This window comes from Neophocaena asiaeorientalis, unplaced genomic scaffold, assembly GCF_003031525.2.
Source record: "Neophocaena asiaeorientalis asiaeorientalis breed wild unplaced genomic scaffold, Neophocaena_asiaeorientalis_V1.1 scaffold433, whole genome shotgun sequence".
NCBI lineage: Eukaryota > Metazoa > Chordata > Mammalia > Artiodactyla > Phocoenidae > Neophocaena > Neophocaena asiaeorientalis.
Window position 1 is genome coordinate 1,168,058 of NW_020175040.1, and position 26,393 is coordinate 1,194,450.

General features: G+C 62.5%; 1 protein-coding gene across 7 annotated transcripts in view; it reads left to right on the forward strand.

The window, feature by feature from the left end:
• IQSEC1 (IQ motif and Sec7 domain ArfGEF 1) overlaps window positions 1-26,393 on the forward strand; it is a 108,666-nt gene that overhangs the window by 69,470 nt on the left and 12,803 nt on the right. For all 7 annotated transcript variants that reach the window (XM_024763366.1, XM_024763364.1, XM_024763370.1 and 4 more), the window contains exons 2-7: window positions 461-752; window positions 5,299-6,545; window positions 18,550-18,711; window positions 20,519-20,641; window positions 22,070-22,236; window positions 26,206-26,345. In XM_024763366.1, the coding sequence (XP_024619134.1) occupies window positions 461-752; window positions 5,299-6,545; window positions 18,550-18,711; window positions 20,519-20,641; window positions 22,070-22,236; window positions 26,206-26,345 (2,131 nt within the window). The remainder of the gene's footprint in view (window positions 1-460; window positions 753-5,298; window positions 6,546-18,549; window positions 18,712-20,518; window positions 20,642-22,069; window positions 22,237-26,205; window positions 26,346-26,393) is intronic.

Below are 26,393 nucleotides of genomic sequence, written 5' to 3' on the forward strand. Positions count from 1 at the left end.
CAAACACCAGCACAATGCCTGACTCTCCCGTAGGTCTGCAGTGAAGACTCATTTTGTTAATTATGGTTTTTTTTGTTTTTTTTTTTAAAAGAGTGGTTTACTTATTAAACCAGGCAGTGGGAGTGAGGGAGTGGAGGGGGCGGGACCCGCTGTCCGTCAGTGAATGTCACTAGGCACCTGCTCTGGGCCGGGCCCGCTCGAGGCCCTGGGCTCGTCAGTGGACCCACGGGGCCGACCTTCCCGTGGGAGACGCACAGTGAACAGAGTCCTTCAGGGAGGGGTGTTGGCTGTGAGGAGGGGCGAGCTGTACAGAGAAAGTGGAATCACCGCAAGGGGAGGCAAGGGTCACGGCCCTCGGCCTCCGCCGCCCCTGGGGACCACCTGTAGGAGGGTGGGGGGACGCCTGCGGGGCCCTGGGCTCTGGTTTCCCGCTCACCGGAGGCCCGTCCTCTCTCTGCAGTGTCGAGGGCGAGGCCCCCAGCAGCGAGACTGGCACGTCGCTGGACAGCCCCTCCGCCTACCACCAGGGCCCCTCGGCGCCCGGCTCCGGCCTGGGCCCGGACCACTCCGAGCACACGCCAGGGGGCGCCTATGGGCTGTATGCGGGGCCGCCCGGGCAGCAGCGCACGCGGAGGCCCAAGCTGCAGCACTCGACCTCCATCCTGCGCAAGCAGGCCGAGGAGGAGGCTATCAAGCGCTCACGGTCCCTCTCCGAGAGCTATGAGCTCTCCTCCGACCTGCAGGACAAGCAGGTAGGCGGCCGGCCACGCGGGCCACGGGGGAGAGGCGTTGGGGTTGGGGGAGGCTGCGGTGCCTGCGCGGCCTCGGACGACGCGGCCCTTTGCTGGGGCCGCCCAGGGCCGCGGGGGACCCCGTGTGCTCCACAGCCGCGCCCAGGCAGGGGCTGTTCCCCGCGGACGTGGCCTCTGCCTCAGCCCGGGCTGGCTCCTCCCGAAACGCGGAGGGTTCCGAGGGAAGGAGCCGATGTGGGACGTTCCTGTCCGGCCTCGGCCTCTGCCCGGTTCACAGCCCTCCTCGCTGGGCTCCGGGGCCCACGCTGGGTGTCAGGACCTGGTGCCGCCAGTGCGCGTGGCTTCCGTGGCGGCCGTTGAGGTCCTGGGATCCAGGAGAGAGCTGAACCTTGGGAGGTCTGCAGGAGGGGCCCTCGGGGAGGGGACGGTCAGTTCACGGAAAGAACACGTGCTCTGAACCGAAGAGCGAGTCCGTCCCCAGCCAGTGAGGCCAGGCTGTTCATTCCACCCCTCAGTGTACAGCCCCGTGTCCTGGGGGAAATCGCCTCCTTGCAGGTTGCCCTTCCTCCCCGGAGCCTTGGCCCAGACCCACTGTGGGGCTGGCACGTGTGTACAGAGCGACAGGCATGCATGACATGCTCGCTTGGCCTCTTAGGTTGATGGGAGAGAGGGGAGGGGTCCCGGTTGGGTGGCAGGTGGGGGGCAGAGGGAGTGAGAGCTCGTGAGGGGCCAGAGGCTCCTCACTCCCAGCCCCTCAGAGTGCAGGCACGTAGCAGGCACTGTACCGAGAATTCTTGTGTGAAGCTCTGACAGAAAGCTCCAGGCTTCAGGAGCACCCCCAGGCTGCCGGCGTGCGGGACCGGCCTGCCTGTCGCCGTCCCCAGCTCCTGTGCCCTGAGCTGTGCACAGTCTCCTTGTGAGCCCGGGTGGCTGCCTCTGCCCCGGCCTGGCTGCAGGACCTGCCCGGCAGCCCCTCAGACGCCAGGCTGCAGAAGTCGCCCTGCCCTCTCACCTCCCACACCTACCCTGGCCTGGACCCTCTGTTTGCTCCCCAGTCTAACTGTTTGTCTCTTACAGAGCAGAGGTCCGGGCCTGGTGTAGCCCCAGACTTCTGCGGGGAGCGGTGCGGTGTGTGGGTACTGCCCAGGGCGGGTCTTCCCCCGACACGGTCCGTACCGGCCCCCTCTCCCTGTTCTTGGCGCTGCCCTGTGGCCGTGGACAGCCCTGCCTACATGCCCTGGTCTTCATCTGTCTGCCAGTGAGTTGGGACTGACGGGGGGTGGGGCCCACAAGTGGCCAAAGCCTGAAGCAGATGATCCCCGTCAGGCAAATATTGGGGAGCAGACAGACCCCTGGCCTCGTGGCGCTTGGCCTCGTGGCCAGGCCCACGGCAGGGGCCTCTGTTCCATTTATCAGTTTCGCCCATGGCCAAAGTGGATCACAAACAGTTTATAGTAACAAACGTCTGCAGCAGGACCATTAAAATAGAAGTGGGAAAGGTTAAAACTTCAGAGAGGCCTGTGGAGGTAGTCATATGCTTCCTGCAGCCTTAATGTGGCCACAGCTCTTCATTTTCATCCCTCGCACATTAGCCCGATGCCCACCATGTGCCAGACCCCGTGCTGGGCGCCGGGGAGTCACCAGGGAACAGAGTGCAGGCCCAGCCCTCAAGCGGACGCTGTGGTCCAGAGACAGGTTAACAGTAAAGACACAGGTTAATTCCAGAGCGTGATACAAACTCCGGGGATGAAGAAAGAGGGGAGAGAAGCTGAGCACCTGTGGGAGGAGACAGCTTGCATGAGGTGCGGGGGACCTCTCCAAGGCGGTATCAGAACTGGGTCTTCCAGGAAGAGGTAACAGCAGGCACGAAGGCCAGAGGCAGAACCACTTGGCGGAAAGGATGGCCGGGAAGAGGGGAGGGGTGGGGAGGTGATGCTGAGGGCCACCGAGCATTCGACTCTCTGCTGAGCCTCCTGGCAGTCAAGGTGAAAATAGGAACAGAACAGATGACCCAGGAGTTTCCAGCTGAAGGTAGGGTGCCTGGTTCCACGAGGGGGTAGAGTCTGGGTGACGCAGAGCCCCATTTTAGTGGAAGGGGCCCAGTGCAAGGTCGTGCAGTGCCTGCTGGCCCTCAGCCTCCGCACCTCCTGGCAGTTTCCTGTCTGAGCAGGAGGCCTGAGTTGGCAAGGGTGGCACTTCAGCTTTGTGGGAGGGTGAGCCTCTCAGCTCCTCGTCCCCTCACTTGTCAGAGCCTCTGCCCGCCTCTGCAGGGGGCGGGGGACTTCCTGGGGTCCCTCTGCAGACCAGACGCTGTGTCAGGTGAGGGTGATGCCCAGCAGGCGAGCACAGACAGGTTGGGGTCCCTGCCCTGCACCCCCATTTAGCGTTCAGACTGGGCCTTGGGTTGGTTCTGGCCCGGAAGGAAGAATGAGTGGCCACGGTGGGCCCGGGAGCTGAGTAGGAGCGGACCTGGGTCTGTGTGTCCCCTGGGGGGAGGCCAGGAGGAGGGGCTGAGGGGGCTTTGCTGACGCAGCACAGAGCCCACGTCTGCCTTCCCAAAGTCCCTCCTGTCCCCACCCAGACTTGGGGAACGGTCTCAGGCCAGGAGCGTCGCCCCCGGGGTCGCGAGATCCAGAGTCAGAAGGCGACAAGCAGCCGTGGAGCGCACTCTGACCTGTGCGGTGCCCCTCCTCCTCCTCCCCACACGAGGGGCCCGGAGCCCAGGCCTTGGAGGGCGGAGAGGAGAGGGCTTCCCAGAGCTCAGCCGTGGGTCCTCTGCCGGCGCCGTGGGCTTTCAGAGCTCCACTCCAAACCCAGAAAACAGACTCTGCTCACAGATGCGGAAGTGAGGTCATCTCTCTGGATGCCGTTCAGTAACTTCAGGACGAGAGGAAAAACAGACCCGCCCTGGCTGACTCCAGGGCCCGGCTTTGAAAAGTCATTTTGATCCTCACCCCGCCCCCCAACTCCTCTCGTGCAAGAGGCCGCTCTGCCCTGCCTGCCGCTCCCCCTCCCCCGGAGAGCTGCACGTCTGTGTCGCGGGCGGGGCTGGGGGGGCGAGCTGGCATCCCTCAGGGAGACCAGGACCCACCCTGAGTCCTGAGTGAGGCACGGAGCCCCCCTCCCCCTTCCGGCCCACCCTCAGGCGGCTCTGAGCAGCCGTCTGCCCCACTCAGCCATGGCCTGGGGTTTGCTCAGTGACGCATGTGCCTCTGTTCTGGACGGCCTTGGCCTCTTGAGGGTGGGGACCTTGTCCCTCTGCCACCACCGGTGTGGGCGTGGCGCCTGCATGGAGCAGACAGCGGTGCTCTGCCCCCTCGGGATATGAGCACGCCTCACTCCCAGGGACCCGAGGCCTTTCCACCCACATCGGGGGCCACTCTGCCCAGCACCCAAGGGCTCAGCTTGGCCGACCAGCCAGCTCCCTATCCTGGGCTTTCCCGGGTTCTGAAGAGCGGGCTCTGGCCTCACTCGGGAAGCAGGCACGGGGAGCGGCCCTTGGGGGCTATCCGGAGTCCTCGGCCAGCATGAGCCTGGGACTTCACAGGCCCACGTGGCACACGGGAGTCCCAGCGCCCCTGCCTGCATGCAGCCCGGCCCCATCACCAGGCTCACAAAGCTTGCTCTGCGTCTGGAGGCCTCCAGGGGTGTGCTGGGCCTCTTTTCTGGGCCTCAGTTTCCCCATCTGTCACAGAGGGGACTTGGGGCCCCCCACAAACTGTCTACACCTCCCAGGAGTGCAGCTGAGGGTCCTGCACCTCCTCAGCCCCCAGCCGGCATGTGCCGAGGGCCTGTCTCACCTGTGCCCACCGCTGCCCTGCGAGGTCCATCTGCCGGGACTGAGCAACCGCAGGGTCCAAGGCTTCTCAGTCACTCCACTACCAAGGGCAGGGCCAGGACTAGACCCAGGCCCTCGGGCAGTGCCGCAGGCGGAAGCGGGGCCGGAGGCCTGTGGCCAGTGCTCAGCACCCAGGGCCTGCTCGGGTCTCGGGCCTGTCTCTCGCTTCCATTCGTTTACTTTTTTTGGCTGCCTCGGGCCTCAGCTGCATTACGTGGGATCTTCCTTGCGGTGTGCGGGATCCTCTGCTACAGCGCACAGGCTCCTCGTAGCAGCGCGCGGGCTTCTCTCTAGTCGTGGCGTGCGGGCTCAGTAGTTGCAGCGCGTGGGCTTCGTTGCCCTGCGGCCTGTGGGGTCTTAGTTCCCTGACCGGGAATCGAACCCACGTCCCCTGCGTTGGGAGGCGGATTCTTAACCACTGGACCGCCAGCGCAGCCCCTCGGGCCGGTCTCTTAACCTGCACCTGCCGCGAGCTTCCTCTCTCTGGAGGGGCTGCCTGCACCTCTTCCACCACCTCCAAGTCTCATTCAACTGCATGCCCCGGGTACACCGGGGCCAAAGGCTGCTCTGGCCAGAGCACTTTGGGAAACCACCACCCTTTGAAGGTTCTGAGAAGTCCTGCAGGGAACACTTGCTTTAACTGGGTCTGACCCCCGGGGTGTGCTGGGCCTCCTGGGCCGTCCTCACGCTCCTCTCCTCCCCCCGCAGGTGGAGATGCTAGAACGGAAGTATGGGGGCCGCCTCGTGACCCGCCATGCGGCCCGCACCATCCAGACAGCCTTCCGCCAGTACCAGATGAACAAGAACTTCGAGCGGCTGCGCAGCTCCATGTCCGAGAGCCGCATGTCGCGCCGCATCGTGCTGTCCAACATGAGGATGCAGTTCTCCTTCGAGGGCCCGGAGAAGGTGCACAGCTCCTACTTCGAGGGCAAGCAGGTCTCAGTGACCGACAAGGGTGCCCCGCTGGAGGCCCTGGTGCCGGCCGAGTGCAGAGACCTGGGCCCGCCGCCTGCCCTCCAGGCCCCTGCCCCGGCCGGCGACCTCGCAGATGCCATCACGGAGCTGGAGGACGCCTTCTCACGGCAGGTGAAGTCGCTGGCCGAGTCCATTGACGACGCGCTCAACTGCCGCAGCCTGCACACCGAGGGGGCCCCCGTGCCCGACGTGGGGCGGACCCGGGACGCCGAGCCCTCGCCGGCCCTGCATGGCGCCGAGCACCGCCAGCTGGACGAGATGACCGCCTCGTACAGCGACGTCACCCTGTACATCGACGAGGAGGAGCTGTCACCACCCCTGCCCCCGATGCAGGCGGGCCGCCGGCCGTCCAGCGCCGAGTCGGACCTGCGGCTGCGGCCCGGGGGTGCTGCCCAGGACTACTGGGCCCTGGCCCACAAGGACGACAAGGGGGACACGGACACCAGCTGCCGGAGCACGCCCTCGCTGGGGCCGCAGGAGCCGCGGCTGCGCGGGGAGCACCTCCCGCTGCTCACCATCGAGCCGCCCAGCGACAGCTCCGTGGACCTCAGCGACCGCTCGGACCGCAGCTCGCTTAAGAGGCAGAGCGCCTACGAGCGCGGCCTGGGCGGGCCGCAGGGCAGCCCCAAGCACGGCCCCCATGGGCCCCCCAGGGGCCTGCCCCGTGAGGAGCCGGAGCCGCGGGCCCGGGCGCCCAGGCCCCTGGATGGCCACCTGGCCATCAATGGCTCGGCCAACAGGCAGAGCAAGTCCGAGTCGGACTACTCGGATGGGGACAACGACAGCCTGAACAGCACGTCCAACTCCAACGACACCATCAACTGCAGTTCCGAGTCTTCGTCCCGCGACAGCCTGCGCGAGCAGACACTCAGCAAGCAGACCTACCACAAGGAGACCCGCAACAGCTGGGACTCGCCAACCTTCAGCAACGACGTCATCCGCCGGCGGCACTACCGCATCGGCCTCAACCTTTTCAACAAGTGAGTCCCCGGCCGCTGGCGGCCCGGGCGGGATGAAGGGCGGCTCCGGGGTGGGGGCTGGGGGGGCGCATGGTGCGGTGCCTGCTGTACCGCACTGGCCCCAGCGTCTGGCCCTGGGTGGTGCGGGCACGGGGGTCTTCGAGCAGGGGCGGGCCGGGTGCAGGTCCGTGCCCGTGTCCGTGCGGCCTGGACTCGGGCCCGCACCCAGGAGCAGGGCACTGGTAGGCCCTACGCCCTCTGGGAGATTGTACATTGGGTCCGTGGCGTGGCCGCCACGCCACATTCTGGCAAGGCGCCGTCGGGGCAGCCTTGAGAGCAGGTCTGGGGCAGGAGGCTGGTATTTAAAGCTCACTATTCTTAGCACAGCTGAAAATAGCAAGTGGAAGGGCAGGCGGGCTGAGCAGTCCCTCGGAGAGGACACTGGCGGCTCTGGTTGTTAAACCTCGGATTTCTCCTCACTTCCATCCACAGGGCCTCTGGATTTAGGGTCACCAGACGCCGGCCTGGCACTGGCTCCTCCGGGGAGGGGGACGTGGAGGGGATGTGGCCAGCCTGCTTGGTGGCTACTGACACCTGTCCACTGTGCTTCCCTGCTCCCCGCTTCCTCTGCTAGACGGGGGTGGAGAGTCTTGGGGGGCACTTCTGAGCCATCCCTGGTGCAACTGGCAGCGCCGGCTGGGGGACTCAGAGAGACCTGTCCTGAAGGGCGGGTATGGGGGAACTGTGCAGTCCCACAGGAGCCGCTAGGGGCTGGGCGTCATTGGTCCTCGATCAGCTAAGGACTAAGAGTCTTGGACCCGTCACATCTGCCAGGGGTGCTCTCCTGAGACTCCATCTGCATGTGAGGACCAGTCCCACTGCCACGCAGTCCGTGGCCAGAACAGCGTGCTGAATGGGGAGGTCATGAGCTGCCAAGCCCATCCTGAGGTCGGTCCCGAAAGCCTGCCCCCACCTGCTTCCAGGCACAGCCAGTTCCCGGATCATCTCGGACCCTCATGGGGGAGGCTGGGATGACCTGGGGGCTCCCCCAGTGCCCAAGGTTCCCTCGTCCCTGGCAGACGTTGTGTCCTGACGTGGGAGTCCCAGCTGGGTGGACGGGTGGAGGCCAGAAAAAGTTGCATCCCTCACCCGAGCGGCCTTGGTCTCTGTAGGTTCTTTCTGGCTCTGTTAGTTTTTAATTACACCTGTAACGCATGAATACGCTCTCCGCTCTGCGTAGAAGTTGAAAGCCTTCAAGCTAGGGTTTCTGTGCATGTGTGGTCCAGAGCGCAGCTCCAGGCCAGGCCGCCTGGGTGCAGACCCCGGTCCTTGCACTTCCTGTCTGTGTCCCTGGGCAGCTCGGTCTCTACCACGGCAGCTTCATCTGCATGGTGGCGCTGAGCCCAATAGTGTCCACCTCACGGAGTGTGAGTTGGAGATGAGCGGGTGTATAGTATGCTCAGCAGCGCCAGACGTGTGGCGAGCTGGGCCCGAGCCTCTCTGCTGTCCCCGTGGCCCCTGTTGACGTTACCTGGGCCCAGGCCACACACACTGCCCCCGGGTGATGCTGCCACGCGGTTTGCTGTTGGAGGCCATTCCCATTGGTGCCGCGGGCCACCCGGTCCGTGTGCTGCTACGTGGGGTCCACGTGCGGCTGTCCAGGGTGGTCTGGCCGCTCGCTCCCATGTTTTCACAGTCACCAACCACATGACAGTGACCGTGGACCTGCCCCTCCCACACGCTCCCGAGTCTCTGGGGAAGGGGATAGCTGGAGGAGGCGGTGTTTGGGGCTCACGTGGGCGTGTTGTCCATTGAAGTAGAGCCTGAAGCTGGACCTGGAGGGCCCGTTTCCTCACACGGTGGACAGCACTCAGCCTTGTCTCCCACCCCAATCAAAGCGTAGAAATAGTGTCTCTATTGTTTCAATTTGGATTTCTCTGCCTGCTTCTAAGATGCAGCATCCGTATGTGTGTCTTTCAGCCATTTGGGTTTATTTCTTCTACAAAATGCCTGTTTCTATTTTTTGCCCATTTTTCTGTTACTTCTCATTTTTATTTATAAGTGGTTCTTTATATATTGTGGATACTAATCCTTTGTAATTACAAATATTTTCTTCCTGTCACTGGCCAACTTTTTTTTTTTAACTTCTGAAATAGGATTCACAGACCATAAAATTCACCTTTATAAAGTGTACAGTTCAGTGGGTTTTAATTATATATCTTGTATGCTTTGTTGGTCAGAAGTTACTAATCTTTTTTGCATTTTTTTTATCGAGGTGGAATTGACATGTGACATAGTTTCAGGCATACAACATAATGAGTCAATATTTGTAGATATGTAGTCAATTCATCTGTGTTCTCTTTGTTTATTACTTTGTTTTTTTTATGTTTTATTTTAAAAGGCTCCGCCCCAGGTCATAATATAGTTTTAAAATATTTTCTTCAGGACTTTCTTAGTTTTGTTTTATATCCTTTAGGACTTTAACCTGGCATTTGGTTTGGAGAACGGTACAAGGTGAGGGGTGTCGTTTTTATAGTTCTTTGGAAATTAGCTGGTTGTCCACAGACGGTGTACTGAGTAGTCTGTCCTTTCTCTGTTGACTTGAAATCCCATCTAATTCCTACGTGAACAGGGCCTGTGCTTGGATCCTTTCGTTCACTTGGCGCACATTTATTGAACACCTGCTGCATGCCAGGCCCTGTGTAGAGGGCCTGGACTCAGCCCTGAACAGAATAAAGACCCTTGCGACACTCCACGCTAGTGGGTAGAGGCTCTGTGTGTTCCTTTGCCAACATCAGACTTTCAGTTTTCTATGTTTTGTATTAGAACAGAAACCACTCTTTTGTTCTTTTAAAAAGTGGTCTTGGCCCTTGTTGGTAGTTACTCTTCCACATGGATTGCAGAGCCAGCTCGTTAAGACCATGAAAACTCCTGGTGGACTTTGCACTGGAGCCCCTTGAGCTTGGGGGACCTCGCCCCTTTACAAGTCGAGGGACAGAGGTGAGGTCCAGCCACAGACGGTGTTTAAGTTCAGATTGAAGGTAACCACAGTCCGTCCAGCTCCCCCGGTGGCAAGCCGCAGTGCAGGCGGTCACCGGCCACACGTGCTTGGCGGCTGTGTCCCTGGCAGTGCGAGTCCAGGATGGTCCCCCAGCTGCAGAGCCCGCCGTTGGATGACGCGGGTCTCGCGTGCAGAGAGGGGCGGGTGGCAGGCTGGCTCCTCCGAGTGGCGTGCGGGGCAGGTGTTGGGAGGTCGTGCGGCTACAAGCTCCGGCCGTCCTCAGTCTTCTCCTCCTCGGCCCTGGTTGTCCACCTAGGGGGTTGTTTGGAGGATTGAAGGCGCAACCACAGCGCTGTGGCCACCGGCCGTCTCCCGAGTCTCACCAGGCCCAGAAAGGGCTGGCGGTCCGACCCGAGTAGATAGAGGGCCAGGCCCTGTGCGGGGCTAGCGAAGCTGGGAGCTGGATGCCGCTGAGCAGGCCCTGGAGCCGCTGGGCGAGGATGCACACTGGGCAGCCTGCTGCCCGAGGCCGGGGCCCTCCCTGGGAGGCCGGACCTTAGCGCCTCTGTCCTTTCCCTTCCTGGCACCCTTCTCTCACCCCCACCTGTCCACTGCCCACCTCTGTTCTGCACGCTCTCCCTGTGGGTCTCCTCTCCCCCCACCATTTCCCTCCCTCCCCAGCCCCTACCCAGGCCCACACCCAGGCTGCCTTTCAAACAGTTCTCAGGTCCCACCCATTCCCGAGAGGGAGCTTTCCAGCACAGACACCCACCCCCTCCAGGGGGTATGTGGAGGGCCTGAGCTCTGGATCCAAAGTGGGTGAGTAGCCCGCTGGGGAGGAGAGAGGGAAAACAAATGAAACCCGAGAAATGAAATAGGGTGGTGGGGAGGGGCTGTCCCCAGGGCCACAGAGGAGGCTGCCGCAGTCTGCCTGGCATCCAGATGCGCCTCCCAGGCTCCAGGACTGCACGTCCGGCTCGCAGCGCTGGGCACCGGGCCGGGGCCGGGAGCCGAGGCAGGAGGGTTTCAGCCCCAGTTCAGCGTATCCGCTGCAGGGACTCGGCACCTCCGTGCACCCTGAGCCTTGCTGGCTGCGCCCAGGAACTGGCCATGAGGTTCCTGCCCCCACAGGGCGTAATGAGGGTTAGAGACCGTGAAACCAGGAGCCGCTGTCCAGGGTGCAGCGGATGGCAGCTGTTGTGGTCCGCGGGGCTCCTGCGTCCGGAGCCAGTGCAGGGGGCCTGGGGCTCGGGCCTTAGCGGACCCAGGAGGTGGCTTAGCGGACAGAGCAGCATGGAGCACGGGAGTGGCTGATGCCCGCGTGCACTGACACGTGCCCGGTGCTGTTGTACGAGCCCACCGTGCTCACGGGAGACCGTAGGGAGGTGACCGTCACTAGTCCGCTTTACAGTTTGGGTGAGGTGAGGTGCCCAGAGGTAGCTTGCCCGAGGTTCCACGGTCGGTGGATGGCCAGACTGGGATTCACGCCACCGCCACCTGGCCCCTGAACACACCCTCGTAAAGCCCAGTGCAGGGACTGCGGCCTGGAGCATGGCCTCCGTGGCCCTGCCCGCTCACTGGGCCTCGCGTGTGCACTGAGAGTCCAGGGGGCGGAGCCTCATATTTGCGGTGTCCGCCACAGCGGTGGGAGCTGGGGTCCGCACCCCACAGCCCGGAGGGGCACCCAGCGGGACCTCACCGGGCCTGTCACCTGCTTGCCCACGGAGGGCCCTTGCTCCTGTGCCCCTCACCTCATCCTCCTCCGCTCCTTCACGCCCCTCCCTCTCGCCCTCGGGCGCGGGCCCAGGTGACCATGGGCCAGGCCAGCCCTCTCCCCACTCTGGACGAGTGTCCTCATCCCCAGAGCCGCCCCTGATGAAATGGTGCCGTCGGAAGGGACTGAGGGCCTCTTGTCTGAGGAGCACGTAAGTCGGGCCTTGGAGACTACTTGGTGTGCCGGGACTCCTGACGGGCAGGGAGCTGCTCACCTGGCCTCCGAGGTCCCTCCCCGCCCAGGGCCTGCGTTTGGTTTGGAGGCAGGTCTTCTCCGCCCAGCACCGGGCCGCCACCTGCCTGCTCCTCCGGCCACTGCCCGCTGGAGCTGCTGCAGAGAGCCCTGCCGTGAGGCTGGGGTGCTCCGAGGTTCCATCCTTCCAACATCCACGGGGCCCGGGGATCGGCCAGCCTCCCAGTAAGCGGCAAAGCCCGGGTTGGGCTCCGGGTTCCGTGCGCCTTGGGCGTTACGTTTGTTGTGACCAGTGAAGGGGACAGTGGTGACAGCCAGCCTGCATAGGTGCGTGTTACGTTGCCAGCTGGTGCCGAGCAGTTCGTGTGCAGCATCTTGCCAAATCCTCACGGGGGCCTGGGAGGCGTGGCTGCTGGGATCCCGGCCGCGGGACCCCAGGCGCTGGCTCGAGGCTGCAGAGCCAGAAGTGCTGGCTGTGCCGGGCCGTCCGCTGGTGCGGGACGTGCTGGCGGTTTAAGTGACTGTGGCTCTCTGACGAGCACTCTTGAGTTGGGTCTTTGCAGATCAGGGTCCTATTCCCCTTGACGTGAGCCACTCCTCCGGCCCACGCCACCCTCAGAGTGCTGTCGCGGGTCTGGGCTGGCTGGTGCCGAGGGCCTCAGGGAGGGAGGCAGTGCGGGGCAGGTCCCACGGGTATTCCAGCCATGCCAGTTCCTTCTCTTTTTTCTAAACTGAAGTGTAGATGATTTATAATATTGTGCTGATATACAGCAAAGTGATTTAGTTGGGTTTTTTTTTTTCAGATTATATTCCATTATAGGCTGTTACAAGATATTGAATATAATTCCCTGGGCTTTACAGTAAATCCTTGTTGCTTATCTATTTTATGGATAGCAGTTTGTATCCATTAATCCTTTTCTTTTTCCTTTTTCTTTTTTTTTTTTTGCCTCATTGCACGGCTTGAAGGATCTTAGTCCCCCGACCAGGGATTGAACCTGGGGCCATGGCAGTGAGAACGCTGAGTCCTAACCACTAGACTGCCAAGGAACTCCCAGTATCCACTAATCCTATACTCCTAATTTGTCCCTCCCTCCCCCCTCTCCTCCCCCTAGTAACCATGAGTTTGTTTTCTACGGTATGTCTGTGAGTTTGTTTCTGTTCTGTATATAGATTCATTTGTAAGATTTTTTAGGTTCCACTTATTTATTTATTTTTGGCCACGCTGCACGGCTTGCAGGATCTTAAGTTCCCCGACCAGAGATCGAACACAGGCCCCCCTGCAGTGGAACCACGGAGTCCTAACCACTGGACCAGCGGGGAACTCCCTAGGTTCCTCGTACAAGTGATATCACGTACTATTTTTCTTTCTTTGTCTGACTTACTTCACGAAGTATGATCAGCTCTAGGTCTGCAAATGGCAACGTTTCATTCTTTTTTACGGCTGACATCCCGTTGTATATATCTGTACCACATCTTCTTTATCCACTCCTCTGTCCATGGACATTCAGGTTGTTTCCACGTGTTGGCTATCGTAAATAGTGCTGCTACAAACACAGGGGTGCATGTATCTTTTCGAATTACAGTTTTGTCTGGATATGCCCAGGAGTGGGATTGCTGGATCATATAGTAGCTCTATTTTTCGTTTTTTAAGGAATTTACGTACTGTTTTCCACAGCGGCTGTACCAGTTTACGTTCACACCAATAGTGCATGAGGGCCAGAGGGTAATTCTTCCACCTTGTCTCTGGGATGAGTGCGAAAAAGACCCCGGCAGCCACGTTCAGCTTGGGTTTCTAATATCAGAAAGAACTTTGTGAAAATCAGAGCTGGATAAAATAGGCAGTGTGGGGAGGCGATGGGCTTGCTGGCCGTGCAGGTGTGCGAGCCGATGGGAGGTGGCCGCTTCTCTGCAGGATACTGGAGGGGTTCGAGCCTAGATTCCGGAGTTGAAGGGCATGTCCGGGCGCAGGGCCTCTGGGTGCTGAACTTGGTGAATCCATCCCTCGCCCCTGCGGCCAGTGAGAACAGCACGGGGATGGCTCGGCCTCCGACCTCGGGGCCTCCTCGGGCGCTGCTGGTGTCTGTGCAGAGCCCGTGCTGGTCTCTGTGTGCATCAGGCCCTTCTTCATTGGAAATGATGGGCATCTGATCAGACTGGTTCAAGCAGAGGGGCCTTACTGGTTCGTGTACCTGAAAAGCCACTGGGCATCTCTTGGCCGTGCCCCACCATCGCGCCCTCAGGGCAGGAGGGCAGCCAGTAGTCCGGGCTCGTGGTCCAGCCTCATGGCAGCCCTGCAGGAAGAGAGGCTCCCGCCGGCGCCCTCTGAACCGCTCGCCGTGGTCAGCGGGGTGCAGCACTCTGACCGTCCAGGCTGGGAGTACGGGCAGCCCATGGGATCAGGGGGCGGAGCTCGAGGGGGGTGTGGGAAATCCAGAGGCCAACAGGGTGCCGGGCAGACACCCACGTCCGTGTCTCTTCAGCTGCTATAGCAAGTGAAAGCGACAGGAGGAGCCGTTGTGGCCCCTGCAGACCCTGCTGGGAGGAGAGGGGTTCCGGCCGGTGGGTGGTCCTTAGGTGCAGAGCCCGGCCTCGTAGTAACCGCCTCCCGAGAGCCCCGGGCTCAGGTTCGAGGACAGAGGTGCGAGGAGGGCAGCACCACTGTGGTCTGCACGTGCTCACCTGGCACAGTCGACGAGAAAAGCTGGACCTGGGGACAGCAGAGGCTGCTCGCAGGCCCAGCGGACGGGCAGGGGGGGTGAGGGGCAGAGGCCCGGGGGCCCGGGATGCAGAAGCGCGTCAGGTGTAGATGGTGAAAATGTCGCCTCTGCACCTCGTTGATGCTGGTCCTGGAGGGTGGAGGTCAGAAAGCTAGAGAAGGAGTCGTCAGGGGAACCCGGAGAGATGGGGAGAGCTGGCTGCGCAGAGGTGGGCAGAGCAGATCTGCAGCCCTGGGCTGGGAGCATAGAGTGGAACTTTACGGACTTCTACGAGCAAGGGGTAAGAACCCGGCTCTCCCTCGCTGGACAGCCTGGTGCACAGCTACTCCGCCTTTCTGTGCCCCGTTTTTTTGTTTGAATTTTATTTTTTTATACAGCAGGTTCTTGTTAGTTATCCATTTTATACATATTAGTGTATGCATGTCAATCCCACTCTCCCAATTCATCCCATCACCACCCCCGCACCACTTTTCCCCCTTGGTGTGCCCCGTTTTGTTACGTGTCCAGTAAGGCTTTCGCGTTGGTCGTTCCCGCCCCCAGGGACCTTCTTCCTGGCTCCAGGTTCAATGCCACCTTCCCGAGGAGACCTTTCTGGACCGCGCCTTCTCACCCCATCCATCTGAAGTCCAGGCCTTCTGTGGTCACTACGGCTTCCCCTTGGTTTAGCTCTGCCCTAGTGCTGACCCTTTTCTTAAACAGCCATAAAACCAGCGTGTGTTCCAAGGGCTTAGAGGCGTTAACTCGTTTAATCTGCACGGTGACTGCTGTGTGCAGTCACTGTCCCCACTACCCAGGTGGGGAGGCTGAGGCACAGGGAGGTGAAGTAACTTGCCCTGGGTCACCCAGCCAGAGAGCGGAGCTGGGATCTGAGCCATGCCTGTGAGCGTCTCTCCTGGGAGTTCATCGCGCTCCAGTGAGGGTGTGTGTTCAAGGACAGGGACTTTGTCTAGACCACAGGTGTGCTGGTGCCACACCCACCCAGAGCAGCGCTGGATGGATGCCTGGGGTGAATGGAGAAGTGGATGAGGGGCGAGGGGCCGGAACTTGTCCTGCAGGCTTGGGAGGCCCTGAAGGTTCTAGGGCAGAGTCCTGGGAACATGGGCCAAAGCAGCCCCTCCCAGAGCCACGTCGACCCCAGCCCCAGACACAGCACGTTCTGTTTCTCTGGTCGGACATGCGCTGTGTGGGCCGGGCCCCCGCTGGCCCCTGAGGGTGCACGGTGAGCAGGGCCCCAGGCTGCGCCTCTTCAGTCCCGAGGGCCTGGAGCCGCGTTCAAGCTCGCAGGCAGGGAAGGGGGAGCCACCGCTGGGGGTGGCGGCGAGCCCGTCTGCCAGGTCGGGTGGGCTCTGTCACGGCGAAGTGCACTTCTCTGTTCACTCGCCGCGTCCGCTGCGTGTGGGCCAGGCCTGCTGCGCTCATCAAGTGTCTCAGGGACAAGGCAGGCAGAGGCTCCTTTCCATGGGGTCCCCTGGGTGCTCTGGGGGATCTCGGAGCCCCACAGGACGTGCCTTCTACCCTGCTGCCTCGGCCCGAGCCCATCCAGTGCCCCTCACTGCCCCAGGGCGGTGGGCAGGGCTGTGGGTGAGCAGCAGACCGAGTGTGTGACTTACCCACGCAGGACATCTGGGCTGCTCCGGTCAGCACGGAGCCCTGTGAGGGGCCAGTGGACCCAGGACCCCTGCCCAGCAGGGCCCACGGAGTACACGTGGGGCAGCTGGGGGCCAGCAAGATCCTGCGGGCCAGGGACTCACATCAGTGCTGGCTCTCCACGGTCAGGGAGATCACTCCCCTTGCCGGCCGCGCGCATCCCGAGCCTGGAGCCCCCGCCCGAACCCCCACCTGTACCTCCGGCCGCAGCACCTTTCCTCTCAGTTTGCTGGGAGCCCCTGGTCTCTGGTCGTGGCCTGGTCAGTCCACATTCCTCTCCTGCAGCATCTTGTGAAGGGTGCCAGGTGGATGCGGCTCCTGCCCCGTTGGCCTCGGGCTGAGAGCTGGAGCCCTCGGGCTCACACGCGGGTTCACTAGCATATATTGTGATCGCTGCCCCCAGACAGTGTCCTGAGCCCGCCACTCCTCCCCCACTCCTGCACCAGTGCTGGGGTGCCTGCGAGGGTCTCCTACCTGGGCTCCCGTAGAACAGCCAGAGGCGGCTTCTTAAACGGGCACCCAGGTCCCTCCACTGCCCTGTTCAGAGCATGCCAGGCTTCCATCCCACTCAGAGGAGAGCCAGATGCCCCTGCGGCCTGTCCACCCCGCTGCCCCGCCCCCAGGGCCCTACTCTGAGCCCTGGAGCAGCCTCATGGCCTCAATCCTACAAAACCCACCCCCACCTCAGGGCCTTTGCATTCGCCATTGCCTCCACCAAAAAGCTCCTTGAGCACTCTTGTCACTGTGTCATCTGCTCAGAGAAGGCCTCTGCCTCCCCTGCCAGAACCCCTCCCACCCTCGCTCGGCCACTTTGCCCTTCAGACTGGGCGGTGGCAGCTGTCGTGCCGGGCGTTCGAGGCCAGCCATGCTCGCCGCTGTCATCCAGAGTGCCGCCCGGCACAGAGTCGGCATGCGGCACTTACGCCGTGGGGAGTCCTCATCCTACGGCCCCTCCCACAAGGCTGTGGGCCCTGAGGGTGGACCTGGCAGCCGTGAGGCTGCGTGCCATGGGCCTGTCAACACAGGCAGGAGCAGCTGGGGCGGAGAGGGGAGCAGCCACCCCAGGGCGGCAGGACAAGGCTGGGCTGGACCAGGCATGGTGTCAGGGCCTCGGTGGGCCAGGCTGGCCCGGGTGGGTGACAAGGGCGCCCGAGAGGGGGCTCTCCAGTCACTTTCACATGGGAGCCAGGCCGGGGGCTGCCACGCTGTCTTCTCAAGAGAAGCCGGAAATCCGGGTTCTATGTCCAAGCTCCCGGTTTCTAAACATTGGCGACCAACTGGAATTCTTTCTGTTAACGCCGTGTGGGCCGAAGAAAACACATCTGTGGGCTACTGTGGAAGTGGGGGGCGGTCAGGTATGGGCTGGGGTCCTGCGGGGGCCGCTGTGGAGCTGGCGGTGAGGAAGCGTGACCCGCCCCACCCCCGACCCCACCCCCGGTGCTCTATCAGCACCAGTAGCCCAGTGCCTGGAGAGCCTGGGGCTGGGGCGGTTCTTGGGTGGAGACCCCAGGGTTGCCGGGAGGGACGGGGCCACTCGGTGACCACTTCTGTGCCAGGACCCAGGCGGCCGGCAGTCGCTCCCTGCCCAGCTCTTGAGCGCAAGGTTGGGGTGTGTGGCCACCTGGGATAAAAATAGCAGGGTCATCTTGAGGCTGGAGGTTGGCCTGCGTGTGGAAATACGGCATCTGCGGGACCCGCTGTCAGCGCACGTATGGTGGTGGCAGGTGGATCCTGGCCCTCACCTCCATGCCCCCAGGGGCCAGCAGGACACTGACTTCTACCACTGGGGCAAGGCGTGGGGTGCCGGGTATACCCAAGGGCTCTGCAGCTCCGAGGCTCCGGGTTCGTCAGCGGAGGACACCACCCTCCGAGGGTCACAGGTGCAGGGGGAGGGGTCAGTGGCGCCTCCCCCTGCCCTGTCTCTTTCGACCACCGCCTCCCTGTGAGGTCAGCTGAGCCGGTACCAGGCCCCGAGGCCGACGGGAAGAAGGGATCTGCTGGCTCACTGCTCGGCCCCTGAGGGCGCCCCGGCCCCCGGGCTCCTGGTCTGGGTGGATGCTCAGCCCCGTGGGGCCGGCACAGCCCCGCCTCAGGCCTCTGACTGCAGGTGGGGCCGGCGCTGCGCCTCCACGTCCTCTGCCGTCCGTCCGTTGAGGTTTATCCTAAACCTTCCCGGTGCTCACCTAACTGCGTGCAGCGTTCCAGGCGTTGCTCACCTACTGCGTGCAGCGTTCCAGGCGCCCGACTGTGTTAACACACAAGTCTCACGACACGGGCACTCGAGTCCCCAGCAAGGTCACGTGGCTGTCGGGCAGCACAGGTGACAAGCGTGCCAACCCCAGGGAGTCGCGTGGGGACTGAGTTGGCGTGCGGGGTCCTCAGACGGTGACGGCACGGAGTACGTGCCACAGGCGGCCAGCGTGTGCTGGGCGGGGCCCTCCAGCCTGCCCGGAAGCTCGGCACAGAGGGGACCACGAAGCGGGGAGGGGGGGCCCTTCTGTGCCCCCCCAGCCCCCGGCACCCTCCGTGTTCCTGCGCTGGCCCAGCCCTTCTGCAGGGCCCAAGCCATCCCGGTTCCCCTGCGTTGCGGGCTGAGGGTGGGGCAGGACAGGGTGCCGTGGAGGAGGAGGGGATGAGGGCTGGGGGAGCTGGAGGGGTGGGAGCGCCCGGCTGAGCCCATCTCTTGTCCCCCAGGAAGCCCGAGAAGGGCGTCCAGTACCTCATCGAGCGCGGCTTCGTGCCCGACACGCCGGTGGGGGTGGCCCACTTCCTGCTGCAGCGCAAGGGCCTGAGCCGGCAGATGATCGGGGAGTTCCTGGGCAACCGGCAGAAGCAGTTCAACCGCGACGTGCTCGAGTGAGTGGGGCTGGGGTCGCCCCACGCACACCCCAGGCTCCCCGCTCCCCTTTGTCTTTCTGACTCCCGGACACAGGGAGATGCCCTGCCAGCAGCACCTCTGGCCCCATCCAGCTGGGCCAGCCCCTTCCCCTGGCCCAGCGACCCCTGGGCCAACCTCCTGCAGGGGCAGCAGGAGGGGAACCGGGGAGCTCAGCCCACTCCTCCTCCCTCTCCTGGCGGGAGATGGGGTGAGGGTCCCACCAGGCTGGCGGCCATAGACTTTCAGCTACTTGGAACCCTGCAGAAGAACAGGTTTCCAGCCCCCTGGGAACTGCTGACAGCCTTGAGAAGTCCTGCCCGCACGTTCCCTGCACCCCCGGTCCTCCTCCAGACTGTCCCGAGTAGAAAGCCACCACACCTGGGTCCTGTGGTCACTGGGCAGGTGCTACGTGCGGGCTGTGTCCTCACCTCGTCCGCGGGGGTGTCAGGGGTCCATAACCCCTTCCGCAGACAAGGAGCCAGGGCCAGCAGGAGGCCGGCTTGGAACAGGTGCCCTGCTCCCCTTTGTCGGGACCTGGGGATGCAGCTCCAGGCCTGCCGTGGGCACATTGCCGACCCAGACACTGCACGCGGGATGGGTGACCCAGCCGGTGGGCCAGGAGCGGGATCAGAGCAGGGTAAAGACTGACCCTCAGCAAAAACGGCAGGGCGGCCTGGCCACGCACAGCTGCCGCCTCCGGGCGCCCCTGGGAGGAGTGGGGCGTGGGCTGCGGCCTCTCTGTTTCACAGGTGAGCAGACCCAGGCTCGGGGAGGGGCGGGGGGTCTGGCCTGGGTGCCCCCTCATACAGACACACCCACGTGCACACACATATATGTACACTAGTGTTCACTCAGTCACGCAGACACACACACCAGAGAGGCAGCGAGCCGCTGGCGGTGCCTGGTCTGTGGCCGGCTGTGGCGTCTGTCCCGCCTGGGCTGCTCTCTCCCAGCCCCGCCTTTCTGCTCTGGCCCCGCCCTCATAGTGTGGCTGGTGCCCCTCCCCCTTCAAAATCCGGGAGGAGCCGTCCCAGGAGAGCATGCTAGCTGCTCCGTGAATGGGGCCCAAGACCATGTGGTCTGGGCCCCTCCCCTGCAGCCACCCCTGCTCTCCCCCCACACCCCCTCCGAGCTGCTTGTGAGTCCGTAGGAAATCCGCACATTGTTCTCCTCGGATCAGAAAATAGCAGCGGCCTCAGGAAGCAGCGAGACCCCCCCCAGGCATCCTATTCGGATGCTGGTCAGCGAATTGTCCTGCGGGGCCCCTGCCCTCACCCTGCCCCAACAGCCTTGAGTGCTCAGAGCGTCGCCCCAGGGGAGGGGGGCCCACGGCCGGGGTCTCTGCAGCCCCACCGGGGGTGGTCAGGCGAGGGTCCCTGTTGCAGACCCATCTGCTGTTCGGGGTCATGGTCAGAGGCAGGAGCAGGCTGTGCTGGGGGCGGGGCTGTGATAAGAGGTACCTGTGACCCGCAGCCTCCCCAGCTCTGCCCTCCTTGTGGGATCGGCAGGTGAGGGCAGCACAGCCCCTCCAGAGGCCCCGCAGAAATGCCCGGGAAAGCGTTGACGTGAGGGGCAGGCCCAGGGCACGGTGGCTGCAGGGCCAGTGGGTGCCCAGGCCTCCATCTCCTCCTGTGGAGGAGGGAGCCCACTCCGGCCGCCCTCCCTCTCGGGCCTCCCTGCGCTGACCCCTTGTGCTCCCTCCGCCCTCTGTGGGCCGTGCTTGCCTCTGCACCCGGCGGGAAGGTGGGCAGGGGACACTGACAGGGCCTTCTCCTCTCGTTTCAGCTGCGTGGTGGACGAGATGGACTTCTCCGCCATGGAGCTGGACGAGGCTCTCCGGAAGTTCCAGGCGCACATCCGGGTCCAGGGGGAGGCCCAGAAGGTGGAGCGGCTGATCGAGGCCTTCAGGTGGGGGCGGGGCAGGTGTCAGGTAGAAAAAGCGTCCCCGTTCGAAGACCGAGGCTCAAGGGCAGACCCCCCCTTCAGGGTCAGGTGGCCATGAGCTATCGGGGGTGCGGGGGGCGGCAGCCCCTCCTCTAACACGTGCTGTGCGGCTCAGTGCTGGAGCCAGGGCCTAGAACGTCTTCGTGGTCCTCTCGTCCCCACTGGTTCGTGAGTCCATCTGTGTCATCACTCGTCTGCTCATTCACAGGGGCATATGCTCCCTCAGTGACGCAGAGGGCGTGGTTCTGGCACCTGCACCACTGTGTGACCTTGCTCTGGTTACTTAACCTCTCTGTGCCTCACATCCTTGCCAGTAGAGAGGGGTTGATGCACGCACCTACCCTAGAGGGGGTGGAAGGATTAAACCACTCAGGCCGTGTGGGTGCACTCCGCCCAGCGCCTGGCCCCCCAGAGAGCCTGCAGTCAAGGCAGGCTGTCCTTGCGCCATCTTCCATGCTGGGATGGTGTGCACACTGGCCGCGTAGGGAGTCCGTGCCCTGCGCTGGGTGTGGGAGACCCAGCCCTCTGGGCTCAGCAGGGGTGGTGGGTTCACAGAGGAGCAAGGTCGCAGGAGGAGGAACCCTGGGCCCTGGGAGGGGAGAGTTCAGACACTTCCATTTAGGAGGGCTTCCTGGAGGGGGCGGCACTTAACAGGGAAGACGAAATTGAAGCCCACATCGTCTAAGCGCCCATGGCTGCTGCCTGCGGGTTGTGGACCTCGGTCACGGTCACGGTCACGGTGCCCCACCCAGTTCCTCTTCTCCATCCCTGCCCCACCCACCTACCCCTGCACAAGGTCGCCGGTGGAGGGAACTGTGGGGTGTGGGGTGTGGGGCGTATTCAAGGCAGTGAGGATGTGAGCAGATGACTCTGTGAGGCAGTCTGTAGCGAGGCTGTTAGTTCGGCTGCCGCAGCAAAGACGTCCGCCACAGCTGCCGTGGCTGAAACGCCCTGGGAGTGGGCCGCCCTCTGAGCTGGCGTGGAGGAGGCCTGGGCTCCTGTCATCTGAGGTCCCCGGGAGCAGATTCAACACCCATCACATTCACGTTCCAGGCAGGCAGAGCACCCCCTGCCTTTAAGGCACAGCCTCGAAGGTGCCCACATCGCATTGGCCAGAACTTAGCACGTGGCTGCGCCAGGGCCGAGGGACGTGGTCCTCGGCCCTGAGCAGCTACATGCCGGCCGAACTACGAGTGGGTGGGACTTAGCTCACATGGTGGGGGGGTGGTGAGTGGACGGTCAGGACCGGCTCTGCCAGACAGGCGACATCCCCGTGTACCAGAGACGGAGGCTCCGAGGTCAGTGACCAGCCTCAGCTGTTCAGGGCCGCTCACGGGTGAGGGGCGGACTGGCCTCCGGCCCTGGCTGAAGCACCGCCCCGTCCTCCCCCAGCCAGCGGTACTGCATCTGCAACCCCGGGGTGGTGCGGCAGTTCCGGAACCCAGACACCATCTTCATCCTGGCTTTTGCCATCATTCTGCTCAACACCGACATGTACAGCCCCAACGTCAAGCCCGAGCGCAAGATGAAGCTAGAGGACTTCGTCAAGAACCTCCGAGGTGAGCTGCCCTGGCTGCGGCGGGACGCCCGACGCCTCCCCGCCAGCACGCACCTGACAGAGGTGCGCGCAGCGCGGCCTCACGTGGGGAGGGGTGGGGCTCCTCCCCGAAGGAGCCCACGCAGTGCAAGTTCCCGTAGAGGGCGCTGAATGCTGTGACGGGGACACTCCGAGGGGGAGGCGGCGTGTTGTCTCAGAGGACTGCAGGGCTCCGCAGGCCCAGGGCGCCAGAGGGCAGAGGCCTGAGAGCGCAGCTGGGCTCAGCGCCCGGGGCCGGGCCGCACACGGTGGATCCAGGCCTGGTTGCAGGGGCAGAGGGAGGATGGACCACAAGCTGGGTGCTGGGCGCCCCGGGGCCTCCGAGCACGGGGGGTGGGGACGGGATGGGGGCCGGGCGGGGGCTGGCACTGTCCTGCCCCCGTCACTGCTGCCCACACAGCGTCGCCCACCATACCCCTCCCTCAGTTGTCCTCTTGGAACAGACTTGTCTGTTTGGTTTTGTCTTCTTATGAAACGTATGTATTTTTAAAAGGAATTTTATGTCATCAGTGTAAGCGGGAAACCGGTAGCATTTGTCACACATGGCATCATTTACGAAAACGAGTGCCGTGAAAAGGCAAAACCACTGTGGGTTCCAGCCAAGCTGTTCCTGGCTGGGCCCAGGGCCCGAGGCTGCCCTCTCCTCCCTGGCAGGTGGGCCCGTGTGGGGCAGGTGACCAGGGGCTGGGCAGCCAGACGGAGGCTTCCTCCTGTGTCGCCAGGCAGGAGAGGGATGGAAAAGGGAACGGCTGTCTCCGTGTTTGCTGCTGGCAGGTCCCTCCTGTCCGTGGAGTCCCGGGCTGGGGGACTGTCCCTGTCCTTGGGAAACAGCTGTAAGGGACTGAAGTCCCTTTAGAAATGGCATCATAATTTTATAAAAGGGAAACAACCGATCTGAATCAAGTCCAACTTTTCGAGCTGTTTAAATTTCTCATTTTGTCCTTCATTTCTGTAAAAGTGCTCCATCGTCGCGTCCCCCAGAGCGGAGGATCTGTGCTGGCGCTCCCTGGGGGTGGGCCCCACCCTGACAGGCGGTCCCGCAGGGAGCTGGGCTCAGGGCCTTCCCCGTGCGGCCCTCCGCAGGCCCCGGCGAGGGGCAGGTCTTAGCTGTGGTTCCTAGGAACCTCGTTGATAAGAGATCCAGTCGCCAGAACAGGTGAGGGAGCAGGGCGGTCAGTGGACACTGATGGTCCGGGGGGCTGCACCCCCTCCCCTCCTCTCTGCCACCTCAAGCCCCTCTCCTCGCTGGGCCTAGTCTGGTCTGGTCTCCACAGCGTCTCCGTGGCCCTGGACGCAGGCGGTTGCTGTGTAGCTGCCGGGAAAGCTGGCCGTGAGCTGCGTGCTGTTGGCAACCCTGGGGAGCTTAAGGGACTCTGACTTTTTTCTCTGGTTTAGCAGCTCAGCCATGTAACTGGGGCCTCTCCTGTGTGAGAAATGAGACAGAAATGAGGCCCGTGGACAGAGGCTCGGGGAAAGACAGGGCTGCTGGGTCAGATACCTGCCGGTCGGCCGCCCTCATATCTGCGGCTTCATGGTTTGTGCGCATCTTGCATCCGCCATCCTGGCCGTCTGGGGGAGGGGGGCTTTGTCACCCCAGTTCCCAGGGCAGGGGCTGAGCACCCCAGAACCAGGAGAGGAAGCCACTGATTCTTTCTTGCGAGCCTGGGCTGTTGCCACCAATCACCTGTTTTCTTCAAGCCAGAGACTCTAGCGTTCTCTGCCCCATCTTCCTTGAGCTTCAGAAGGTTCAGAGAGGGAGGGGACTTGCCCAAGGTCACACAGCAAGTGTGTGTCAGAGGAGGCAGGATGCTGGCCTCCCAAAGCCAGGTCGGCACTCTGCGCTGAGCACACGTCCCAGCTTGTTCTTTTTAGAGAGTGCCCCCCTGCCCCAACATGCACTGGACACACATTTTCTCTGGAATCGCTCAGTGTGCCGGCCGGGTCCAGCAGCAGGGGGGGGGCCTCCGGGAGTTCAGGGATAGGCAGGGGAGGAACCTGGAAGCCAGGCAAGCGGTATTTTGCTTTTATTGCTATTTGCCTTCAGATTTTTTAAATGTATATTTTGAATGGGTCCTATCCTCACATAGTTCAAAAACCAGGAAGTAACATGACCCAGCAGTTGCCCTCCTTGGAATTTACCCAAATGAGCTGAAAACTTACGTCCACACAGAAACCTGCACACGGATGTTTATAGCAGCTTTATTCGTATTCAGCAAAACTAGGACGCAACCAAGCTGTCCTTCCGTAGATGAATGGGTAAACCTTGGTCCATCCAGACAGTGGGATGTTATTCAGCACTGGAAAGAAATGAGCTACCAAGTTATGAAAAGGCACGGGGGAACCTTAAAGGAACATCACTAAGTGAAAGCAACCTATCTGAAAGCCTGCACCCTGATTCCAGCTGCGCCCCATTCTACAGGAGGCGAAGCTGTGGAGACAGTCAAGAGACCAGTGGTTGCCGGTGGTCGTGGGGGAGGGATGAAAAGGAGAAGCACAGAGGGGGTTTTAGGGCAGTGAAAATTCTGTACGGTATTATAATGGCAGACACGTGGCCTCGTCCATATGTCCAGACCCATAGGGTGGACAACACCAAGAGTGAACCCTCATGTGAACCGTGGACTCTGGTGCCTGGGTAGGTTCTTCAGTTGTAACGAAGGCAGCGTTCTGGTCGGGGCGCTGATTGTCGGGGAGCTGGGGGTATATGGGAGCTCTCTGTGCTTTCCCCTGAATTTTGCTATGACCTTAGAACTGCTCTGAAAAAATAGCCAATTAGAAAAAAGCCAGAAAGCATAAAAGGTGCACGGCAGGGCCCTTCCCATCCCTGGAGGTCATCGGCTTTGAGTCCCTGCTGTGCCACACAGAGCTTCTCGTGGGAGCCGGTACAAATGTGCACGGCTGGTTTGACCCTCTTCCGCTCGGCGCCTCACTCTTTGGTTCGGTAAATCTAAGGGCTGTTGCCAAGGCTTGCCATGGCCTTCCTCGTTCCTGCGGGCGTACAATAATCCCTGTCCCAGGAGTCCTCGTATGCGGACCACCTAGCCAGTCCCCTGTGAGTGTGCAAATGGGTTAGCTCCCGTTTTCTGCGATTTGGAAGCAGCGCTGCGTTGAATGTCACGCCCCACAGGACAAATCCCCCAGATCCACTCAGTGGGCCCAAGGGTGTTTGAATTTCTGACTGGCAGGTGGTGCCGGACAGCCCACCAGAGGGCTTGAGCAGTCCCACTGCCTCACGTACCGCCAGCAGCCTGCACACTGAGGGAGGGGGGGGCTTCGCGTCTCTGGCGTGAGCGGGGCTGGGACTTCCTGACAGCACTTTTGGGGCCGTGCAGCAGAAAGGGCGCAAGCTTGTTGTCAGAGCGAACCGGCTTCAAGTCCCAGAACTGGGACAGCAGCCACTCAGACCCCCTGAGCTCTCGTGTCAGGGGTGTGAGGGTGGCCCCGTGAGCTGCCCTGGTCCCTGTAAAGTCACCGTGCTCTTGGTGGCCTGTGTCACTGAGGAGAGGACTCGTAGCTCAGAGAGACCATGAGTCAGGCCGACAAGGGACAAAGTGAGGATGCGGGCCTGGCAGCCCCATCCGCACAGCCTCCCTGCACCCCAGCCCCATCCCCAGGCCCCCGCCAGCCCGTCGGTGCAATGGGGACTGTGGTGCCCGCGCCACGGGGCGGCGGCCGGGATTGAGCGGGGCTGTGTGTGCTGAGCCCCCTGGGCGTGGCTGCAAGGTGGCACAGGCCCCTCCACACTCATCCGGGGGCAGTGCCAGCCTGATCCCTGGTGCGGGGGCTCCGAGCACACGTGTGGTGGACGGGGCAGGGCCGGCTGCGGTGGGTCTGGAGGCCTTTGGTTCAGCTGGGGACTGGCAGGGGGACCGCTGTCCGGATTTGGTTTAGAAGCCGGTGCCTTGGGGTGAGCCCTGCCGCTGTCCCCTACCAGGCGTGGACGACGGGGAGGACATCCCCCGGGAGATGCTGATCGGGATCTACGAGCGGATCCGGAAGCGGGAGCTGGAGACCAATGAGGACCATGTGTCGCAGGTGCAGAAGGTGGAGAAGCTCATCGTGGGGAAGAAGCCGGTAGGTGGTCTCCATCCCCATGGGGGGTGCCGCGCGAGGCCCGGGGCG